This window comes from Mus musculus, chromosome 12, assembly GCF_000001635.26.
Source record: "Mus musculus strain C57BL/6J chromosome 12, GRCm38.p6 C57BL/6J".
Lineage (NCBI taxonomy): Eukaryota > Metazoa > Chordata > Mammalia > Rodentia > Muridae > Mus > Mus musculus.
The window spans coordinates 28,505,354-28,527,500 of NC_000078.6; the positions used below are offsets into that span (position 1 = coordinate 28,505,354).

A 22,147-nucleotide genomic window follows, 5' to 3' on the forward strand; every position below is an offset into this window, starting at 1 on the left:
ATGAGAATTTAAATCCCTGCTAGAAATCAGGAACAAAGCACAGAGCTTCCAGGTGACAAATAAGATACTGAAACTCAAGCTACAGTCAGGGGTCTTCCACCAGCTATTTCTCTGCACCAGACCAGAGACACTGTATCTATCTCCTCCTCTACCACTCTTACTGTGATTTCTAACATTTCCGTAGACACAAGATTGTTTCCATATTGCTCACCACGGGACAAGACAGACTATTCAAAGACATCAACCTCATCCCTTGGCTTTGCTGCCCAACACCACCCATGTCACAACACATGACCGAGACAAGAGTAAAGCATTCTCTTCAATTGAAAGTGAAAATCTCCTCCTCTTATTTACATCCAAGTGGATCTTCTCGGAACAGAGGAACCTACATTTCATTTTTCTAGAACCATGTGTTTCTCTAAAAGTTCCAGCACTTAGTATCTAATTCATCATCCTCCCACTTAGCATTATTGATGACCTACACTTAGCTTTCCAGACCCAGGATCAATCAATATTGACCCTGTCTCTTAGGGAAGCAATAAAATAGCTAGCTGTGGTGACAGAGTAGCATCAAGACAATGAAGAGGGAAGAGCAGAAAGGACGGTGGGTAGGTAATGAATTTTAGAAATCAATTAAAACACCAATGCCATGCTCATTTTATCACAAAAAACCCTGAGTCAGAAACAATGCTGGATCAGAAAACGACACTGGTCTTATTGGTGCTGTTGGCAGTGTCAATTAAATGAGTCTTCTGCTGACTGACTAAGTGTTCAAGGGTAGATCACTGTTAGGGATTTGTACACAGGTTTTATCTACTCCAGTAAGATGCCTAAGTGATTATTTGCAACAGTAGCTGCAGGGGAAGGAACTTGTCAAATGTCCTTAGCTCGCCATTCATTAAAAAATATTAAATCATTTAAATATCATTCACATTTATGGGTATAAACCATGAAAGCTGTGGCCAAGACATCCAACTAATTGTGTGTGTGTGTGTGTGTGTGTGTGTGTGTGTGTGTGGTGTATGTCTGTGATGTATGTGTATGATGTGTGTGTGTGTGTGTGTGTGTGTGTGTGTGTGTGTGTGTGTAGACAACACACATACTTGGAGGCACCTGAAAGAGGCAAGAAGAAGGAGTCAGATCCCCTGGCGCTGGAGTTACAGGCTGTTCTGAGCATATAACTTCAGGTGCTAACTCAGGTCTCTGCAAGAGCAGCAACCCCTCGATTGCTGAGCCATTCCTTCCAGCCCCATCACCACAGCTTTTAAATTTGTAATTTTCTTGTCATTGCAGCAAAGACTTTGAGTCAAATTGTGGCTCTGAAGATTCCTAGACGCCAATAGCATCAAACAGATAAGAAGCTATGAAAGACCGAAGTCCTCTGACCCTTACTCCTAAATCTTAGAGGCCCCGCCCACTTCATCATTCAGAAGGTTTTATTTTTTAATTGTTTTAGAAAACTGCTATTGGCAAGGAAAGAGATGAATCTGAGCAAATGGTTGTCCTGGGAGAAATGTCTAGCCTTGCTAGACAAGATGAACTGTTCCACAAAGCTGCTGAAACTCACAGACAAGACAGCAAAGCAGTGGCGAGAGCCTGAGCACCCTGAGCTTAAAAGCGTGGGAATTAAGGTTCAGAGTGCTGAGTGAACCAAGCTTCACACGTGTCCTCAGGCGGTGCTTAAAACAAACACATAGGACGGGGAGAACGCCTCAAGATCAGTCTAGAAATAAACTTAAGTCAGGTGAGCATGAGAACTGGCAGCAGCATACGGGCAAGGCATTTCTTCAAGAGAACTGTGTGAGCCCGCACTCCCTTCATAGAAGTCGGGAAATCCAGATGTAAAAGGACAGGTGGCAGGCACTCTGGAAGAAATCACACACAGCTGCACAGCAGGGCCAGCCGTCCCCCCAGTGACACACCTGTCCCACTGCTCACCTGCAACCGCTTCTCTACATCAACAGCCCAGCAGAACTAGCGGGAGCTGGAGCACTAGCTGATGAACTTGCCAAGACACGCTAACCACTTAACGCCAAGAAGGCGCAACCCTGCCTCTGAGAAATAGTCTCCTCAAATCCTGAGAAGTAACCAGGCACTCAACGTGCCACTGCCAGGCCAGACCAGGGAAGCTTCTAGACTTACATTACAGTCTAAGTATCTCAATGTTGACATCAAGATTTCAAGCTTTCAAACAATTGCACACACGTGTTTTAGGTATACAAGTATAGCAAAGGGCATATTTGATACCAGCCATGAACCCACATGTTGCTTGGTGATTTTCCACATTTGTTTCCAGAGGCACCAAAATACAAATGCTTAAAGAGAGGGGAAAAAAAAAACCTACTTTTCCAGAAAACTAAAAATACCCTGGCCATGATGTTCAACCAGCTTTGGCATTAACCTAAGCATATGCATTTGAAGAGGCTCAGCCTTGTCATCAAACTTATAAAATATATCTCTAAAGGGAGCTAATGTGGATGCTAATAATCTCATGCTAGGCACTATCTTTCAGCCAGCAAAACTTATTTTAATCTCAATTATTTATAATAGATTTTAAAGCTTCATAAAAAACATGCACAATTATCTTTCCATCTCCTTTGTTCTTTGTACCTGAACTTGTCACTATGGCAACCATGGATGCTCAGACATCAAAAAGAATCCAGTAGTCATATTGTATGATAAAAACAAGAACCTTTATGCCCAGGGCCCTCCAGTGTTTGGCAATGTGCTCTAGAAAGTTCTTAACAGACAAAATATAGAACAGAGTGCAGTAGAAGGATCTATTACCTAGACTGGTGACATAGAACGTCATCTCCTGTTGTCATGTCTGTTTCCTTTTTCCTTTATAGCTTTCTCTCTTGGTTTTAATTGTAACTACAAAAATATGCCATGTAAGAAATCAAATTGAGTGTTCAGTACAAAAACTGAAACTGCCCCTTTTAATCTTCATCTAAAATGTCAAAACAGATGACACCAGAGAACAACACTTGTAAGGTGCCCTGAGGGAGCTCGGCAGGCACAAGGTCCACTGTAAGTCTGTCACAGATGCTGATCTTTCTGACATGAACTGAGCCTCCCTCAGTTTAGCAAACCTAAGCCCATCTCAAACCAGTAAGAACATTGCAAAGTATATCAGGAACAAAATTCTAAACACTGAAAATTGGCTCAATATTAGTTCACAGAATTAATCTGTCTTATTTGTATTAAGTATTAATTAGGGAGGGATGTCTTCTTTGGTTTCTCAATTTTTTTGTGGAGGGAGGGGTGTTTTGTTTAGTTGTTTAGTCTGGGTTTTTGTTGTTGAAGTATCTTCACTATGCCGCCTATTCTGGCATGGAAGTCCCTGCCTCAGCCTTCCAAGTGTTAGGATTAAAGGCGTGTACTTCCAAGTCCAGCCCCCATTTGTTAAAATAGCTTTGGGGGGATCTTTTATAAAACACCACATTAAAACCAGAAAGAAAGAGAGAGAGAGAGAGAGAGAGAGAGAGAGAGAGAGAGAGAGAGAGAGAGAGAGAAAGAAAGAAAGAAAGAAAGAAAGAAAGAAAGAAAGAAAGAAAGAAAGAAAGAAAGAAAGAAAGAAAGAAAGAAAGAAAGAAAGAAAGAAAGAAAGAAAAGAAAGTAGAGGGGGAGGGAGGGGAGGGAAGGGAAAGGAAAGAAAAAGAAAAGAAGGAGAGGAGGGGAGGGGAGGGGAGGGGAGGGGAGGAGAGGAGAGGAGAGGAGAGGAGAGGAGAGGAGAGGAGAGGACCAATCTTAAAGCACATGTAGAAACAAAAACAGCTTCTAGATGGAGGAAAACAGGTTATGGGTGGAAGAAACAGGTACCAGACTCATGACATCTCACTTTCTTTGTCTGTTTTCCTCCTGGAGATACTGTGGCATGCATCAATTATTCACAATTTGCCACTGTTAGGAAATGTGGACTGGCTTCATTATTTGGGAGTCATCCCACTGTTGTAGACAGAGGAGCTAAAGCTCAAAATGATACAACTACCCACTATCTACGCGCAATGCTGCTCCGAATCTAAAACCATGTGTTGTTTTGTTTTTGAGTCAGGGTCTCACCAAATACCTCTGATTGCCCTGGAACTCACCATGTAAATCAATCTGTCCTTGAACTCACAAAGTTCCAACATCTGCCTCTGCCTCCTGAGTGCTGAATCTTTTCATTACATAGTTTTTGGCTTTTTTTTTTCCTGAGCAAAAAAGCAAATAACAGCCGGGCAGTGGTGGCACACATCTTTAATCCCAGCACGCAGGAGGCAGAGACAAGCAGATCTCTGTGAGCTCAAGGCCAGCCTACCTGGTCTACAGAGTGAGTTCCAGATAGCCAGGACTACACAGAGAGACTCTGTCTTGGCTTGGGGAGCAAATCACACATGTGCCAGACAAGGGATGAATTTTCCAAAGGCTTGCTTGACACTTAAACCATTTACCCAGATGAGGAATCACTGTGTACACACTTGTCTCTCCAGCCCGGTTGGAAAGACTGACGGCCACTGTTCCCCAGACAGGATGACAGATAGCAGAGCTGACAGCCTGCTTTTTAACTCAGGGTTTAACGGCCACCAGCCAGACTTCAAGCTGAGGTACACAAACCCTCATTGTGCGGCTTAACAGTAGGGTAAGTGCCAGCACACCATCACTCTCTTACACAGAGAGGCCAGTTTTATAGGACTTTCAGGTCTGTGTCTCCCTGACCCTTGATCCTGTAAACATGGAAAATGGTGGTTAAAGTACAAAGTACACATAGGGCAAATCACTTCACTATGACACCTAGAGAGGAGCTGACACAACACACCAGTGCTACCTAGCATGGTTGTCCAGGCGTTGTAGTCTAAGGAGCCTGGAGCTCACAGAGCCACCCAACACCAGTTAATACAAAGAAAACAACCCTGAGCAGGTTTTATGGATGCTCTAGAGTTGGACTTTGTTACATTTAAGGAATGAAACTTTAACAGAGGAGAAAGCAGAGCCTGAGGTTTTCAGGTGAATTCCCATAGCCACTATCCTGGTAACTGTGGACCCAACATATGGCTCTAGGCTCAGCCACCCACGATAGCTTTGATTATGTAACTGACCTTCACATTCCCACGAATGTCCCATGTTCTCGATGAAGCAATAAACTGCCCAAGTGAACCAAAGGGTAAGTGGAATAAATTAGGCATACTCAACCAAAAGTCATTATCAACATTCACATAGCAACCATGACAATTTAATCCTACTTTACACAGAGCTGATGCAGGGCTGAGGGTGAGAGGGACACTGTCTGGGGCTTCCACACACACCCAGGGGAGGTAACATGCCCCCTCATAGCACATGGCTGAAATGAAAACATGACATTGTTACCACTGCCTAGAAAAATGTACCTCCCCAGGGAGAGCTCTTTGGAAGTGTTGCCTAAGGCTGTGTTCACAGTAGAGCATATGCCCATCTGAAATGCTATGAGGGCATTTCTTTACCTCTGACTTTGTTTTCTAACCCCAAGAACTGGGCCAGGATTTCTGACCGGTAAGGAACTTGCATTCCTAAGAGGCACCTGATAGATCTGAGGGTCCAGGGAGCACCCTGTCTTCTGCATGCGAAACACAAAGCTACAGTTTGTTGATACAAACCTTTCTGTCAATATCTTCATAAAGCCTTTCCACTTCCTTTTCCTATTATTAAAAAAAATATATATGGTCATCAAGTATCTGCAAGAAAGGTGCCATGAATAAACTCTTAGCCTCCCCCGTCTTTTCTCCCCTCCTCGGCTAGTTCAGATTCTTCCTTAACAAAAATCCAAGCTTTTGTGCTAAGTCCCACTCCCACTCCAGGCTGCTCTCAGCTTGCCCTGTTCTCCTGATTCCTCCTCCCTTTTCCCTCAGTATATACTTTTCCCTTTCTAAACACTTTTTATGTTCAGCTTGTTCGGTGTTTATGGGGTTTGAGTGTGAAGTGTCTCCACAGGCTCATGTTTTGAAGACATGCTCCCCAGCTGACGTGGCTGCCTGGAGAGGCCATGACAGCTTTAGCAGATTGGACGCAGAGGAACTGGACCTCTTGAGAAGTGTCCCCTGGCTCCAGCTTTATCTCTTCTTCCTGATATCCCATGTGCTCCCACCACCATGAACTGTGCTATGCATTTTTGGCCATAACAGGCAGAGTCTCTGAAAGCAGAATCCACCAACGTCTTCCTTCCGTGTGTTATTCTACCAGCGTGTGCTGACGGCCACAAGAAGTTAACAAACAGCCTTCTATTCTGTTGCACTTTGGTTTGATTTTTGCTTAATCAACCTCTGAGAACTTTCGCCCTTCCAAACGTCCAGTTCAACCCACAGTTTTCACTGTCAACTGCTCTTCTGCTCATTCTACGGTAGGATTACAAATTAGCCAACTCCCATGGGTGAATGTCACATTTGTCTCTACGAATTATCAATTAATATACTTGTGGGCAATTCCTAGTTATTATTTTGGTAGCTTGGAAAGACTGTGGATTTAATTATAATAAAAAGCAAAATTCCACTTCTGAAAGGCTACATCTAGGGGCTGGAGAGATGTCTCAGGATTTAAGAGTGCTTGCTGCTCATGTAAAGGACCAGAATTTGGTTCCCAGCATCTAAGTTGAGATACTCACAACTGTATGTAACTCCAGCTCCAGAGGATCTGATGCCCTCTTCTGCTCTTCATGAGCACTGTATTCATGTGTACAAACCCATATATGCATATGCACATATATACAATTTAACTTTTAAAAATATAATCTTTAAAAGACTGCACCAATTCATAAGCCAACCTAAGAAGTACTACAGCTTTTCTGCATCTATATTTACATACATGTTGTCAGCTATCTGCAAGGATACTTTATAAGAAACCAATAATTAAATTTATTAAGCACTGGGCATCACCAACCTGAGTTAAGTAGCAAACACTACATTGCTTATTCGCTCTTCCTTAAATAAGACTGAGACATGGAGATTAGAATTTGGAGAGCTGTCATGTCAGTGAGTTTCCTGCTTTTTTCATTTGCCTTCTATTATTGGGCTATCACTGTATTCATGACATTAGGAGCTCTTTCAAATTAAGGAACATCGACCCGCATTGTAAGTGTTTTCTTCTTTGCTTTGGTTGACTTTTAACCTCATTAATTTTTTTCAAAGACAAAAGCCTGGTTTTCCATTTAGAAAACCATTATGTCTTTGGACATAATGACATAATTGATCATTTCTTACACATGATAGAGAACTTTGAGACTAACCCCTGATTCTAGCACTCTGTGCCTTTAACTGGTCCCATGCTGCTTTTCCTGGCTGCTCAAAGTTTAGTTGGTATCTGCCAAGTTCTCCATCACATTCAAGATCAGTTAATTCTGTGTGCCTGTGAATAGGAGGAGGAGCTCGAAGGATGACAAGGATATGAATGGACCCCAGGCTTAGGGACACAGATAACCCTAGTAAGGACAAGACTGGCCAGATAGTGGGAGAAGAGTAAATGGCTGGAGAGCTGTGGAGAAGACACACAGGAAATCCAGGGAGCTGAGAAAAGAAGGCAGCATCTGCAAGGAGCTATGGAGGGTGTTAAAGCTGGACTGACAGAGGACAGGACAGACAGCTTGTGTGTCCCAACAGGAGCAAGAAGTTACAAAGTCTGTTCTTGGAGAGAGAAAAAAAAATCTCTCATAACCTAAAATTTAAAGTCAGTTCCTCCTGTGCCCCTTTCTCAGAGCACCTTGAGTTATCCCTCCAGCCCCTGAAGTTTTTATATAGGATCTCCAAGGTTAGGAAAACTTTAAAAAAAAATTTTTTTTAAAGATTGGAACCCAAAGTCAAGAACCCTTGTAGCCCCGTGAAATTTGGCATTTCCAAGTGAAAGGCTTCTCTGTGGCACCCTACAGAGCTGGCCTGCAGACCCCACTGGAGAGGCATGGGAAATGCAGGCTATCTATACAGTCCTTGTCATATTGTCTGGGCATACACTGCCAATCAGACTTTTCTCCTATATTCTGAAAAGGAAATTCATGTTTCCAAAAACTTTACACCTGGTTTTACCAAATGATCAGATAGTATAGAATTGCAGAGCATTGCTTCTCTATAAATCATTTACAGCCAGTGGTACCACACAGATTGGGCCATTGGGAACTGAAGAACAGGGCTGGTGCAGTGGTACAGCTGTTAAAGGTGCCTCCCACCAACCTGACGGGCTGAGTTCTAGTCCCAGGGTCTACATGGTGGGAGGAGAGAACTGATTCATGCAAGCTGTCCCAGGACCTCTACATGTACAACATAGTGCCCACATAAGAAATAAGTATATGGAAGCATAAATAAATGTAAATAAAGCTGGAGCTTATTCCAGTCTACCTGAGTGCACCAGTACTCACCCAGTGTAATTAAAGTCACCTTCAATGAAGACAAGTTGGAGCATGAGAAAGGACAAAGTATGCATTTCATTTTCACTTCACAGAAGGGCTTTTCCCATGCATCAATGTTAGTAACGTTCCACTTTGATGATGGCGACAGTATTGAATATGGTTGTTGTCAGGGCTGCACATTGCACCTATTCCAGGGTCCTCAGGAGGAAGAACTCTCACACGGACGCATGGCTCTATTTTTTTTTTAATTTTTATTTTACACATAGAATAACAAAATGAATGCACTTGTCCACAACTCCTGGGCCTAAGGAGAGTCTCAATCCTAACAAATTCATCTGAAAAGCTCCTTCAGGCTGAGGCTGTCAAGGGCTTAGCGCTGATCCTCGGAACTGGGGGAGTCAGAGGAGAGGGAGTCTGCTTCCAGGACGGACTGTGTGGTGGTTGAAACTGTCTTAAGAATAGACTGTGTGTAGAGCATGAATGTAAGCGATGGCGCTGGATTCAGTGCTTAAAAACTATCAAAACAGCAAAGTTTATATACCACCAAAAAAAAATTAGAAAATCTGTGACCAAATGTCAGAAATATATTTTAAGATACTGTCCATGCTAACAATGTTTCTCACAGCTTCACAAGGCAACTTGCATTTTATTTTTGAATTATATATTTAAATTTGAATGACCCTGTCACAAATAACTCAAAGCTTTTAAAGAAGTCTGGAAGACATGTAAAATGATGAAACCATTTCAGCTGCTTAGGGATGTCACAGTCCATCTTCACAGTGGCCAGCCAGCACTAACATGTCTAAGAAACTTAATACAGTCCATCTCAAATGCCCTAAAAATAGACTTAACAATGAATGTACAAATGACTCATTAAGAGTGGGCATACAGCACAGTGGCCTGCTGGCCAGGAAAACCAGTGGGGTGTGGCTTCTCTCTCGGGGCCACTGCTTGCTGTGATAATGCACACAAGTGCTGGATCACTCAGAACCTTCCAGGACAAGGCTTGGAAGATTTTAGGGACAAACAATTTCAAATTCATGAGGTGTTTCACACCAATAGAGAGATAATGAGCACAGCAGAGACGCTTGTGCAGGGCATGCCAGAAAGCAAGGAGAGGGCACAGACTTGGAAGAACCAAACACTCTCAGACAAAACACCAGGCAGTTGTAAGAACTGGACTGGGAAAACCAACAGCAAATATCTATTAAGAAAACCAGTAACTGGCTTGGCTCACTGCCGGGAATACTCAGACTTTGGTGTGGTTCAAATCCAGGTTGAAATCCAGAGTCCCATCCATTGATTTCAGACTGAAATGTTAATAAGTTGTTTTTCCATTGAGTTTTCCCTCTTTATCATCTGTTTTTGATGTCTACTTTAAAGAGCTGGGCCAGCACTCGTGTGTGTCCACAGGGTACTCAGGGTATCCCAAACATGTTCCCTCTATTCTGATCTGCTCTGACCTGCCCACATAACATTCCCAGTACTTGTCAACAGAAGAAAGAGTGCCTGCCCTCTGCCACCTTCCACCCCAAAGCTTAGCCCTTGGCCCCTTCTCTAAAAATGGGGTACAGCTATTCCTGCAATGTTGTTCTCATTAAGGGAGATATTTTGAATCATTCTATAAAATTAGATCTGTCATAGTCTAGTACCAGGTTACCAATGAATAAAACCCTACCTAGAGCCCTGTACAGATTTCCCTCAGTGGTTCAGGATGATAGGGTGGACTTGGTGCAAATACCCTGTAAAGAGAAGTTTGAAATGTATGGGCACCCCTTCCATGAAGCCATGAGCATCATCTCCTCTCTTCTTATGATCCCTGTGAGCACACGTAGCCCTTTCACCCTAAACTCTTCTTCCTCTGGGGCAGCCTCCTTCATTGCTATTCCTGTTCCCGGAACAGTCTTACTTCGTGACACCGGAGAAATTAAAATCAACCCTTGTTCTTCATTAGAAAGTACTCTCTATTCCATTAGACATAGCCAGTAACCACTCTCACTAAAAACCACCCCCAAACCCAAGCCCTTCAGGGCTGTACAGAGAAGAAAGATGTATTCTGTGAGGGTGCCATTTTCTCTGACTCCCAAGATTCCCAAGCTCCTCTAGTGTGCCTATAAAAACCTAACAAATCTCCTGTGGCCCCTTCACCTTCCTTCAAAGGCCACTTGCCAAACTAGGACAAAAAAAAAAAAAAAAAACCCTCCCATCATCCTTAAAGCCCATATTTGTTTGCAGCTGTAAAGAGTACCATGTCAGACTGGCCAAATGCCTGAAACGTAAACCCCTTTGGAAAACACCTGGAGATAGAACGTTGAAGACGACAAACCACGGCAATTCATTCCTTAGCGACATAATGGTGATCGCATATGTAAAGTGTATTTTGTTTTCCCAGTGTGTACATATTATGTAGACTTGTCACCACCTGGACTCAAGAGACCCCGGAACACCTGCCTCCCCAGACGATGTTTCCAAGACACCTGGACAGGAAGAACAAGCAGGAAGCTATAGCCCTGTGTCCTGCACCATCCTGAGCTGCCATCTGCAGGTAGCCACACACAGCCTGACCTCCTAAACTGAGGCTGTAGACATAGCACTCACTGGTAAATGTAGATGGCTGTCTCGTAATCGGAAGCTACCCTCAAAGAGGCTGCTGTACTTCCCCACCCCAACCTAGCTATAGCCTAAAACCAGGTGGAAAAAAGCTTACACCATTGTGCTGGGAAGTGCACTGAAGAATACTTAAGACAAGTACAGAGGTGATTAGAATTACCCCTGAGCCTTCCTGAAATAAATAGTGCTTCCACTCTGATATGCATTTGTGATCTGGGACCAGCCCTGGGACCAGCCTGTGTTCCCAGATCCTTGACCATCAACCATGAGCTCTGCCAAACCTATCACAAGAAGGTGGATTGGAATGCTACCATCAAAAGTAAAACGAACTTCACTCACCATGCCACTCTTCAGGCCAGGGCTGCTATCGCCTATCTCGTCAATTTCTTTGACAATTTCAGCTGGTGCCTGGAGAGAAAACGCATGGTCAAGCTTAGCCACGGTCAGTACCAAACTCCTCTGAAAAAGCAGGGAGCATGGGAACCATTGTGCCAGACCAGTTCTACCGACAGAGCTGTAAGTGGGAAGTGCAGCTTTTCCAAATACAGGATCGCTTGCTCCATTTATACCAGTAGTTCCACCAAGGAAATGGAGACATCTTTAGAGAGGGGCTCTGTGACTTCTTTTCATGTAAACAGGAATACCAGGAGATGGGCATGTAACCCCATACCTGTAATCCCAGATCTTAAGAGGGTGAAGCAGGAAAATCCTGCATTTGAGGATAGTCAGAGCTATAGGGAAGTTCAAGGCCACCTGGACTATATAGCAGGTCCCTGTTTCAGAAAGAAAGAAAGAAAGAAAGAAAGAAAGAAAGAAAGAAAGAAAGAAAGGAAGGAAGGAAGGAAGGAAGGAAGGAAGGAAGGAAGGAAGGAAGGAAGGAAGGAAGGAAGGAAGGAAGGAAGGAAGGAAGGAAGGAAGGAAGAAAGAAAGAAAGAAAGAAAGAAAGAAAGAAAGAAAGAAAGAAAGAAAGAAAGAAAGAAAGAAAGAAAGAAAGAAAGAAAGAAAGAAAGAAAGAAAGAAAGAAAGAAAGAAAGAAAGAATCCAGTGAGATAAAGTGTGTCTGGCTCTCCCCATAACCCACACAAAAACTGGACACCTATATCTATGTGCATATCTATACTCTAAGTGCTCCTATTGTGAAACAGGAGACAGAGGCAGGAGATTCCCCAACTAGCCTGGGCTACAGAAGGGATGCTCTATAAACAATGTGAAAGATGACAACTGACACCCAAAGTTGTCCAGACCTCTATACTCATGCTGTGGCAAGCACACACCCTCATACATAAATGCAAACATATCGACAAATATTTGTAATTATTTCATTAATTTAAAATGCTATGGCCATGCCAGGTGCCCCCCAGCTAAAAGGTTGTTCCCCGTTCTATAGGTAACCTCTACAGCCTGGTTGCTCTCAGCCCTTCAGAGCAGTGTGCCCTCCCTTGGCTTCTAATCCTTCCCAGGTCCCGGGGATGTGTGAGAAACAGGCAGTGAGCCAACTCTATCAGTCCTCTGCACCCTCTCCCTCTCCCAACTCTCGTTTGAGCAGTTCTGTTGGTGGGCCACTTGCATTTCAGTGTCACATCTGCTGAGACAGGCTGACTCGACAGCAGCAAGCCACATGTATGCGCCACATGTCCTCGAGGGCAGGGGCTGCTAGAACTCTACTCCTTCATCACATCGCCCAGGACACCCAACGGGTGTGATCCCAAGGACACTGAGTCAAGGCAAGAGGCTGGAGCTGCCCCCACTGGCCACAGAAGGCAGGTCATACGGCACATCTGAGCTAAACCAGTAAAGAACTGACAACAGGCAAAGAGCTATCTGGAGCTGTCTGTTAGAGTAGAAGAGCATCGCTGTACAGACGTGTGGGCTAGTGGCCAATGCCCCAATCTCATTAGCTCACCATTAGTCCTACCAGTGTGACATGGATGTTACATCCCTATAGACTCATAGACAAGTAATCCTAATCCTATGTGCAAGGACTGTGCAAACTACATAAAAACAGATTTTTTCAAAACTCTTCAAAGGGTACCTGATGTGACAGCCAGCGCTGTGTCACTCATTCATCCAATAAACAGAAAAAGGACACCCACTGCTGTGAGTCCTACTCTGTTAGAGATCTTGAGTGCAAACAAACACATCCTCAAGAAGCTGAAGGATGTGTTTGCTTGCACTCAAGATCTTAAAAATATAGGACACTAACAAGCACGAAAGGAACCGGAAGTGCATGCCGGAAGCCCAGAAGGCATTGCAAAACTTGCTGCAAGTGAGGCACAGTGCTCTCAGACTGCAGAATGGTCAAGCAGGGAGCAGAAAAAATGCAAAGACCCGGTCATGAGATGCTGCCAGGTGAGAGGAGTGATGGACTCAGGAAGAGGGTGGGTAGGCTCTGGGCAATAGCACAATGTAGATATGGAACAGTTCGAAGATGAGACTCGGGAGCCTACCAGGTGAGAAAAGAAGTCCCAACATAGACCCTTCACCGAACCCTAGAAAGATGTGACCAGAGACAGAAGGCAAGTTGGGTGCTGGTTCAGCAAGGTGCTTGCTGGAAGAGGGGAGTGTTCTGAGGGAAGAGTGGCTGGAGTTACCAGGTGGAGGAAAAGGCCACCGTGTAGTGCTTCTGAGCATACTGAGTGTGGAAGTAGGCTCAGGAGTAGCATCAACAGATGGCATGATGGGAAGGGGGAGGAAGATAGGAAAAGCCACTCCCTGGAAAAGCCATCTCTGCACCTGCTGGATAGAGGGTTGTTGCTCCTGGCATAGAGCCCAAGCAGGATCCATGCTCGCCTGTAACAGGAGGGCTTTGACATTCTAGACAGGTGGGATCCCAAAGGCAATAGAAGTTTGATATTGGGGTTAGGGACGACACACCTTATTAACCTAAAGTGCCAGGCTTCTGAGCAGCTCTTAGGGGGTCAGTGCCCCTGTTTAAAGCCTGGAGAAGCTGCAGAAGGACAGACGTCTTCCCCGATGTTGAGAAGGGTGCATGAGTGCAGATAAAACACTCGTGACCTGGTGTGACACACTACCAGTCTCAGAGCTATCTTTACGTTGTTCTTTGTTTACAAACTAAGTTGCAACTATTTTTTCAAGGGTCAGTCACAAACTTCAGGGAAGCCAGACCCCAGAAGTGAACCTTCCTGCCCATCAGGGCTCAGATGCCTCTGACTGGATATGAGGGGAACCAGATACAGACTAGATAAAGACCAGAAAGATCTTTCGGAAGCCCCTCAGGAAATGTGTCTCTACTGAAATGAGGAAGCCTCTGACCTCCACAACAGCATTCTTGCCTTATACATGGCACGTAACTGAGCTAGCAAGCCTGAGACCAGTGTGTAGAGGAAGGCAGGAGGGGTCATGGGAGAACGGGAATACTCATCACACCTGGTGAGCTGAATCTGCTGCCTCTAGAATCTTCCATCTCACTGAGGCATCTGCATGGACCTCAGGTGCTCTGTGACAGTTACATGCTCCATGTTTAATCTGCTCTGTGTGCTCTGTGACAGTGACAGTTACATGTTCCATGCTTAATCTGCTCTGTGAGATTTCCATAATTGTGTTTTTAATATATTCATTAAAACAAATACATTCAGGACCTGCCTCAGCTTCCTCTGAGCCACTCTCCATACCTAGAGACCCCAAAGCTCTAAGGCTCCATTACTCCACACAAGACTTCTAATTAGGCAATCCGCAGAGAACAGGAGCCTTCACTGACCTCCTGATGAGACCATCATCTCAGCTTAGCCAGCAACTTGTTCTTGACTCTATGGGGGGAAACCGGTAAGCCTAGGAGATGCAGTCAGTTGGTCAAAGCAAAGACTCAACTTCTGCTGTGACTCTTTGTGACTCCAGAGGTATCAGCACAGTGACTTAAGTGCTCATCCCTCCCCATCTTCCTGACGCACAGTCACCCTCACAACAGTAGTGGGAGGCGCTGAGTGTCCCAGCACAAGCTGATGCTGTGTGAAAGCAGTTTCACCATCTCACCATGTGATGACATGGCAGGAAGTCACTCACTAATGCCTCAACCCTGGACTTCCCAGCCTTCAGAATGAGCCTCTGTTTGTTACAAATGGCCTAGACTCAGGTACACAGAACAGGTATCAGGTTCTGTCCCTCACAGTTTCCGTCAGCCCACCCTCCCCAAGTCTCACCTGGAGGACGTATCACCTAGGAACAGCCCAAATTCCTGTCTTTGGAAATAGAACTATGTGCAGATCAAATTTAAAACCATTTCTGCACAGAGGGAAGCAAAAGGTCATGTGCTGGGCTAACCAGAGCCTGCAAATGCAGAAGCCTGTCTATCCTTAAACATATTTAAACAAATATAATTAGATCCATGAAAGACATCATTACACATCACTTGAGAGCTGTGCTGGCTAATTTTATATCAACTTTTAACACATCCTAGAGTTATCTGAAAGGAAGGAACCTCAATTGAAGGAGTGCCTGGCTGTAGGGCATTTTCCTAATGAGTTATTGATGGGAGAAGGTGCAGCTCATTTTGGGTGGTGCCACCCCTGGTCTGGTGGTCCTGGGTTCTGTAAAAAAGCAGACTAAGCAAGCCATGAGGAGCAAGCCAGTAAGCAGCACCCCTCTATCATCTGTGCATCAACTCTCGTCAGGTTCCAGCCCTGTTTGATCTCCTGTCCTGACTTCCTTCAGTGATGGACTACAATGTAGAAGTCTAGAAAGCCAAATAAGACATTTTCTCCCCAAGTTGCTTTGGTCAGAATGTTTCATTACAGCATTAGAGAGGCTCATTAAGACAACATCTTTAAACGATGCAATATTTCAACATTGGTGTTTATAAATGAGTGACAAAGCACTTATCTCCTCGGTGCATATAAAATGTGACTGCCTCCTCACGACCCACCATCACACTTCCTAACCAAGACTGCTTGTTCATTCTTGTTGCCTCTCACTGCTTCACAGCACTGAGAATAGTAACTAATGAAGACAACTGTACCAAAGAGCCAGGCTATTGATGTGGTAAACCTAACCATGAGGGTCATAGTTTTCTGCACCTGATTCGTGGGAGGAATAAGGAAGAACTGAAGGAGCTACAGGCTAGAGATGCCATAGAATGCAGTAAGCACAGCTTATTGGAACATTATGGTAAGAGTTTGGAAAAACAGAACTTCAAGAGAACTCAGACAATGGAAACCTTGCTAATGAGGTTTCAAAGTGGAACAAAGAGCCTACAAGCAATAGGACTACAGGTCACTCTTGTTACTTCCTGGCACATAATTTAGCTAGTTTGACTGTGTGTTAAAAATTTTTGTGAGTGTGAGCTGGATGGTGGTAGTGCACACCTTTAATCCTAGCAATTGGGGAGTAGAAACAGGTGGATCTCTGAGTTCAAGACCAGCCTGGTCTACAGAGTGAGTTCTAGGACAGCCAAGGCTACACACACACACACACACACACACACACACACACACACACACACACACTCACTCACTCACTCACTCACACACTGTCTTGAAAAATAAATTGAGTTCAAAAGTAATAAAGTAAGTTATTTGGTAATTTCAAACCAGGAGAGCATCCAGGCTATGGCATGGTTACTGCTCACTGCTCTGCGCACTTTCTCAAGTCTTTCCAAAGATCAGAACCCAGCGGGGAGGGCACTAGTCTGTCTATGTGAACTGAGTGTCCCTCTGCCTGACTGCACTTTGTGTCTACTGACCACATCACACAGGGTTTCTTGTGCCCATTTCAACTGCATTTCATAAACACTGGAAGAATAAGGCCATGGTGCTGGTGGTGTTGGTGGGATACACTAAGTCAAGTAACTTAACCAGTATGCTTTGCAGAAAACAAGCCCCCCATAACCGCTCTCTCCAACACTCCTTCTGGGCAACAAGCCCTGATCCCCAGCCTCTTCCCTCAGTTCCACAGGTCACTCAGGTAAGCACAGATGGAGGTCAGCTGATCAGTTCACCCTTAGGAGGTCTCCTTTTCACACCTCCTCACTGCTGCAAAGCCAGCACTCACATTGTCACTGACCACTAGAATGTCTGGGTTCACTGCAGCACCCCTACCCCTTCCCAGAGGAGAGACGAATCAGTAGATATTCCTGTTTCCAAGCATCTCTTACTGTGACCTGATGCTGTGCAGGGAGAGTACAGGGAGAGGCCACCTCCCTCACCTGCCTGACTCTTCTTCCTCCAAAGTAGCTCGTTCCAGAGAAAAGCCTAAGTTACCACCTGACCCTTTCCTTCCTCTCAGACCACACTATACTACAGTGAGAAAAACCACACCACAGTGTCAAACACAATGGACATCAAGTGCACAGGAAACTGAAGGGCACTGTACACAAATTACAGTGGGTTTGGCCAGGCATGGCAGTAGACACCTTTAATCCCAGCACTTAGGAGGCAGAGGCAGAGGGAACTCTGTGAGTTCACAGCCATCTGGTCTACATAACCAATTCCAGGATAGTCAGGGCTACACAGTGAAACCATATATCAAAAAGAAATAAAAAGGATATAAATAGTAAAATTCATGCTGGAAATGTTGATTTATAATGCAGAACACATGAAAGAATGTATCAGTAACAAGGACCAACATCACATAAAAATGACTGTAGAGCGAGCAACAATTTTCTCGTTGCGAGGCTCTAAAAGGCACAAAAATATTTAAATTGATAGAAGTTTTAAGAAAAATGGCTTTCTGTCCAACATCCTAGTGAAATTACAGTGGCTGACACTGCTCTCTGAGCTTGATTCTGACACCCAAGGATGACAAGAAGACAGACAATGAGCCTACAAATCAGTGTAGAAGCAAGGCTTAAAAGAAGTCTAAAGACAAAGTTAAGGACAAACTCAGACACTTCGCCCTGTGTGGAAGTCCCCAGCTCTGATCTTACCACCCCAGCTGCAGTCTCTGAAAGACTAAAGATCTGGGGTTTCCTGGCCTGGGCAGCCCTTCAGGAGCTGCCAAGAAAAGCACTTATAAAGCTGGTTTCAAAGCACAGAGCCCAAGTAAATTACACCAGGGACCCAAGGGAGAGAAGCCCAGCTGCTGGTGACGATGCGTGACGAGTTCAAGTGACTGTACATTTGTAAATAAATAAATAATGAAGGAGACTTTGTTGAATAAAGAGAGAGAGAGAGAGAGAGAGAGAGAGAGAGAGAGAGAAAGAAGCCTACTCTGTTTTGTCGTGTCAAAGAGAAGAGTAAATAGCATCACTGTGACTTGGAAGCTTCAGCCGGACGCAAGGGGAAGACCGATCGATGCCCAAGAAGTAGGGAGCCAGCAAATGGCTGGACTATGCTAAAACCATGCTTTAGGAAAGGCATAGCAGAGAAAGAAGCAAAGTTCAAGTGCTGGATTACCCAGAGGGGTGGGAGGACTCAGTGGTTCCCCGGGTGGTGCCCTGGATTCCAAGAGCACCTCTACCTGTCTGGCTCAGAGCAGTGTAAAAGGGACTCACATGCTAACACCTACCTTTCCCAGATTATAAATTTTCTCCCCCAAGGCTACCAGCAGGAGGTGGTGTCTGCTTTGTGGTGGACAATTAGGATGAAGTCATACAATTTTGGGTTACCTAAAATAATCCTCCACAGGAGAATGAGAGGGGCCCAGGTGTGGGTAATCGGAATGAATGGGGGGGGGTCTCTTATGGAGCAATCGAGGCCAGAGCTCGCCATCACACAGCTTGTTCATACCCATCCCTCCCTGCACCTTGCCAGCTCCCTGAGGTCCACACCTGCAGCCCTCACCTGGTCCCCTTTCACACTGGTTTTCCCCCTATCTAGTCACCAGTGCAGAGGCCCTGAGGTCATCATCCCTTCCCTTCTCCCTGCTTCCCTCCTCTTCCCTGAGACTATCTTGACACTCTCTATTTGTCGTTCCTCCTGCAGAGGAGATAGTAACTGGATGATGCCAGACCTAGGGCACTACACCATGTACCCAATGCGCAACACGTCCTTGGCCATCCTCACGAGTCACCCCCATCTGTGCGTAAGTACATGGAGAGCACTCTTTCTCATTCCATTCTCCCACAGATGAAGCTGAATTGCTGTGTGCACGCCAGGAGCCTTCATAGGCACTAGGGTATCAATCTTGAGCAAAGCAGACAGCTACCCCTACCATGTGGTATTCACAACTTAGACCAGGGCAGAGACAATAACAGGTGGCAGTTGTCCATGGCTCTTTCAGCACAAGTGTTTGAGGAGGGAAGAAGAGACCAAAAACTGTCTGGCATGGGGCCTCTAAGGATGGGTAAGTAGCTAACTGGATGTACACAGAACCTTCTAGAGGCCAGGGGGAACTTGGGGGTGAGGCTGAAGTAGGGATAGGAGAAGTCAGGGCTGACATAACTGAGTCAAAATGGTGCCAGCCCTTGCTACCCACCTGATCGACTGGCACCTCCACCTTCACCTCTGGGTCCTCCTTGACTTCCAGGGCTTCTTGGGCCTCCTTAGCCGGAGTCTGGGCTTTATAAACATCACCTTCTGAGGGAGAGTAACAGACAATCCTTTCAAACCAGTAGAGAACTGATCCCCAGTTTATATTTTCTGACCCAAAAATCAAAGTTTCAATTCTGCAGCTCCCAAGCTTCTTATACCATCAGATAGAAGCCCAGATAGGGCAAGTCCCCCAGTCCATATGCCCCCTGCATATCTGTTCTCTCTCCTCTCTCTGTCCCTCCCTGTGTCTTTGCTTCTGTAAAGGCCTCAGCTCAGTGGGCCCCAATTTTTGCAGTGCCTATCTAGTCTCTACTTCCACAAAGATCCTAGACCAACTTGAGCATCTCTGTGTCCAGAGGTTTCCCAAATCATCCAATCTCTCACCTGCTTCTTGTCTATAGAGCAATGTGGGAGGGACATCTCCCACCTGTTTCCTGTCTGTAGAGCAATGTGGGAGGGTCTTCTCCCACCTGCTTTTGTCAGTAGAGCTGTGTAGGAGGGACATCTCTCACACGTCTCACCTGCTTCCTGACTGCTCTCATAACCAGACACTAAGAAGTCCCTCCCACTGCATCTATCAGACTGGAAATGGAGACATACCTGAGGAAGGGCCTCATTAGACCTAAGCACCTAAAAGGGTACAGCAGAGGGGACAGTACAGCAATAAGAATAAGAGTAGGTGTGGCAAAAGCTATCGTAATTATTTCATGTTACAGTGAGGGCTGGATCCCTCTTCTAAAGGTACATAGGAACAAGCTAAATGGCTTCTATGTTCAAGGGTCCCTCAAAAGATGGACTTAGTTAACACAGCAAGAGTATCTATGGTCCTCATGAGGATGAAAATGTGAAATTTTTATATATATGACATTTTTAAGGCTTCCTAATTAAACTCCCATTGCCCTCGGCTGTGGAACATTACTGATCTGGTCAGTAGCCTACTGCTCCTCCTCAAGATGAGATTATCAAGCTTGATAATCAAGTCCCTCCAAGAAAGGAGGTTGCAGAATAAGCTTCGTCTGCAGTGCATACCATACATATATACTCTATGCACACACATATACCACATACGCCATACATATATACACTATAATACACACATACATGCCATACATAAATATACACACTAGAGCTGGCAAGATGGCTCAGCAGGTAAGAGCACTGACTGCTCTTCCAAAGGTCCTGAGTTCAAATCCCAGCAACCACATGGTGGCTCACAGCCACCCACAATGAGATTTGACACCTTCTTCTGGTGTGTCTGAAGTCAGCTACAGTGTACTTATGTATAATAATAAATAAATCTTTGGACCAGAGCAAGCAGGGACTGAGTGAGTAGAGTTAACTGGAGCCAGAGGAGACAACCGGAGTGAGCAGAGGTCCTAAAAAAAAATTCAATTCCTAACAACCACATGAAGGCTCACAACCATCTGTACAGCTACAGTGTAGTCACATTAAAATAAATAAATAAATAAATAAATAAATAAATAAATAAACATTTAAAAACATACACTACATATATACTCAAATACATACATACAATGTACCCCATACATATACACACTACACATACACATAAACCACACATATCAAACATACACCATATACACCATATATATACAAACAATACATACTACACATATCATACATATATAGAGACAATACACAAATGTATACCTCACACCCCTTATATATATACACTATACATACACCATACATATACACATACATACACCTTAATGGCATGTATAAACCACCTACCCCATACACATACACTAACATACACTACACACAACAAACATATACACACATCCCACGAACACTATACACATACATAATATATCACACATGTGAAACATATACACATGAAACACACATGTACACTATATGCAACATGCATACCACATATGAACACACACAGAGAAAGCACATTTTTGTATCCTGCAGGAGATGAAGCACCCCATTACCTGCACCACTTTGAACTAAAAGTTCTGTATCCATCTGCTTTTTCTCTTTGGCATAATAAACAGAATCCTGACTTCTAGGTGGTACACTGTCATTTTGAAGAGGTTCTTTTACTTTGGACTCCACCTAATATGCAGATTAAGAACAAAAGGTGTCAGGGGTAGAGGCCACATTGGTCCTTGGAGTGGACAAAGACAAGAAACCCAGGAACCCAAGAAGCCTCTCTGGGTCTCACCACTCTCCTCCATTCCCCTTCTGAAGGAATAGTTCTGCCTCCTTCCCAGATCCACTGCTGGAGGCCATTTGGCTTCCAAGCCTAGGATGGGTTTGGGTACTACACGAGAGGTGACACAAAAGGGACTCCTCCAGTCTTTAGAGTACATACTTTGAAGCCTACCAAAAGCTACTGCCCAGGAGCACTCCAAATCTGCCCCAGTAGACAATGTGTACCCAAAACAAGGCTCAAAAATCAACCATGCTACAGCACAGTAAGGGAAAGCTGAAAATTTTTATACAATTTTTATACAATCTATAGACAATAACAATAAAGTACACGGTCATCACAAAACCAAAGGTTCTTAAGACCCTGCCAATCTTTGTACTGAAAATAATTTCTTCTCCTATTTTTTTCTTTTTTCTTTTTCCCCCCTGTCTTAATTCAAATATTTGGAAGCAAATTCAGACAAATATATAAATATTCACCTCACACAAGAGATCAAGTTAAATGCCCCTGATGGTTTTAAAGGGTGTTGCAGTAAGCCAAAGTGTGTTATAAATACAGAAAGCAGGATCTCAGCAGATCTAATTTTAG

General features: G+C 44.4%; 1 protein-coding gene across 6 annotated transcripts in view; it reads right to left on the reverse strand.

The window, feature by feature from the left end:
- The window catches only part of Dcdc2c (doublecortin domain containing 2C), a 115,148-nt gene that overhangs the window by 67,559 nt on the left and 25,442 nt on the right, over positions 1 to 22,147 (reverse strand). For 2 of the 6 annotated variants that reach the window (XM_017315166.1, XM_017315167.1), the window contains 5 exons: positions 21,339 to 21,462; positions 19,322 to 19,422; positions 11,294 to 11,362; positions 5,613 to 5,654; positions 5,017 to 5,123 (listed from right to left, as the gene is read on the reverse strand). In XM_017315166.1, the coding sequence (XP_017170655.1) occupies positions 5,043 to 5,123; positions 5,613 to 5,654; positions 11,294 to 11,362; positions 19,322 to 19,422; positions 21,339 to 21,462 (417 nt within the window). In that variant the 3' untranslated portion in view covers positions 5,017 to 5,042. Of the gene's footprint in view, positions 1 to 5,016; positions 5,124 to 5,612; positions 5,655 to 8,576; positions 8,808 to 10,682; positions 10,822 to 11,293; positions 11,363 to 19,321; positions 19,423 to 21,338; positions 21,463 to 22,147 lie in introns of those variants that run through there. The other 4 variants (NM_001373956.1, NM_001373957.1, NM_001373958.1 and 1 more) reach the window with 4 other exon arrangements.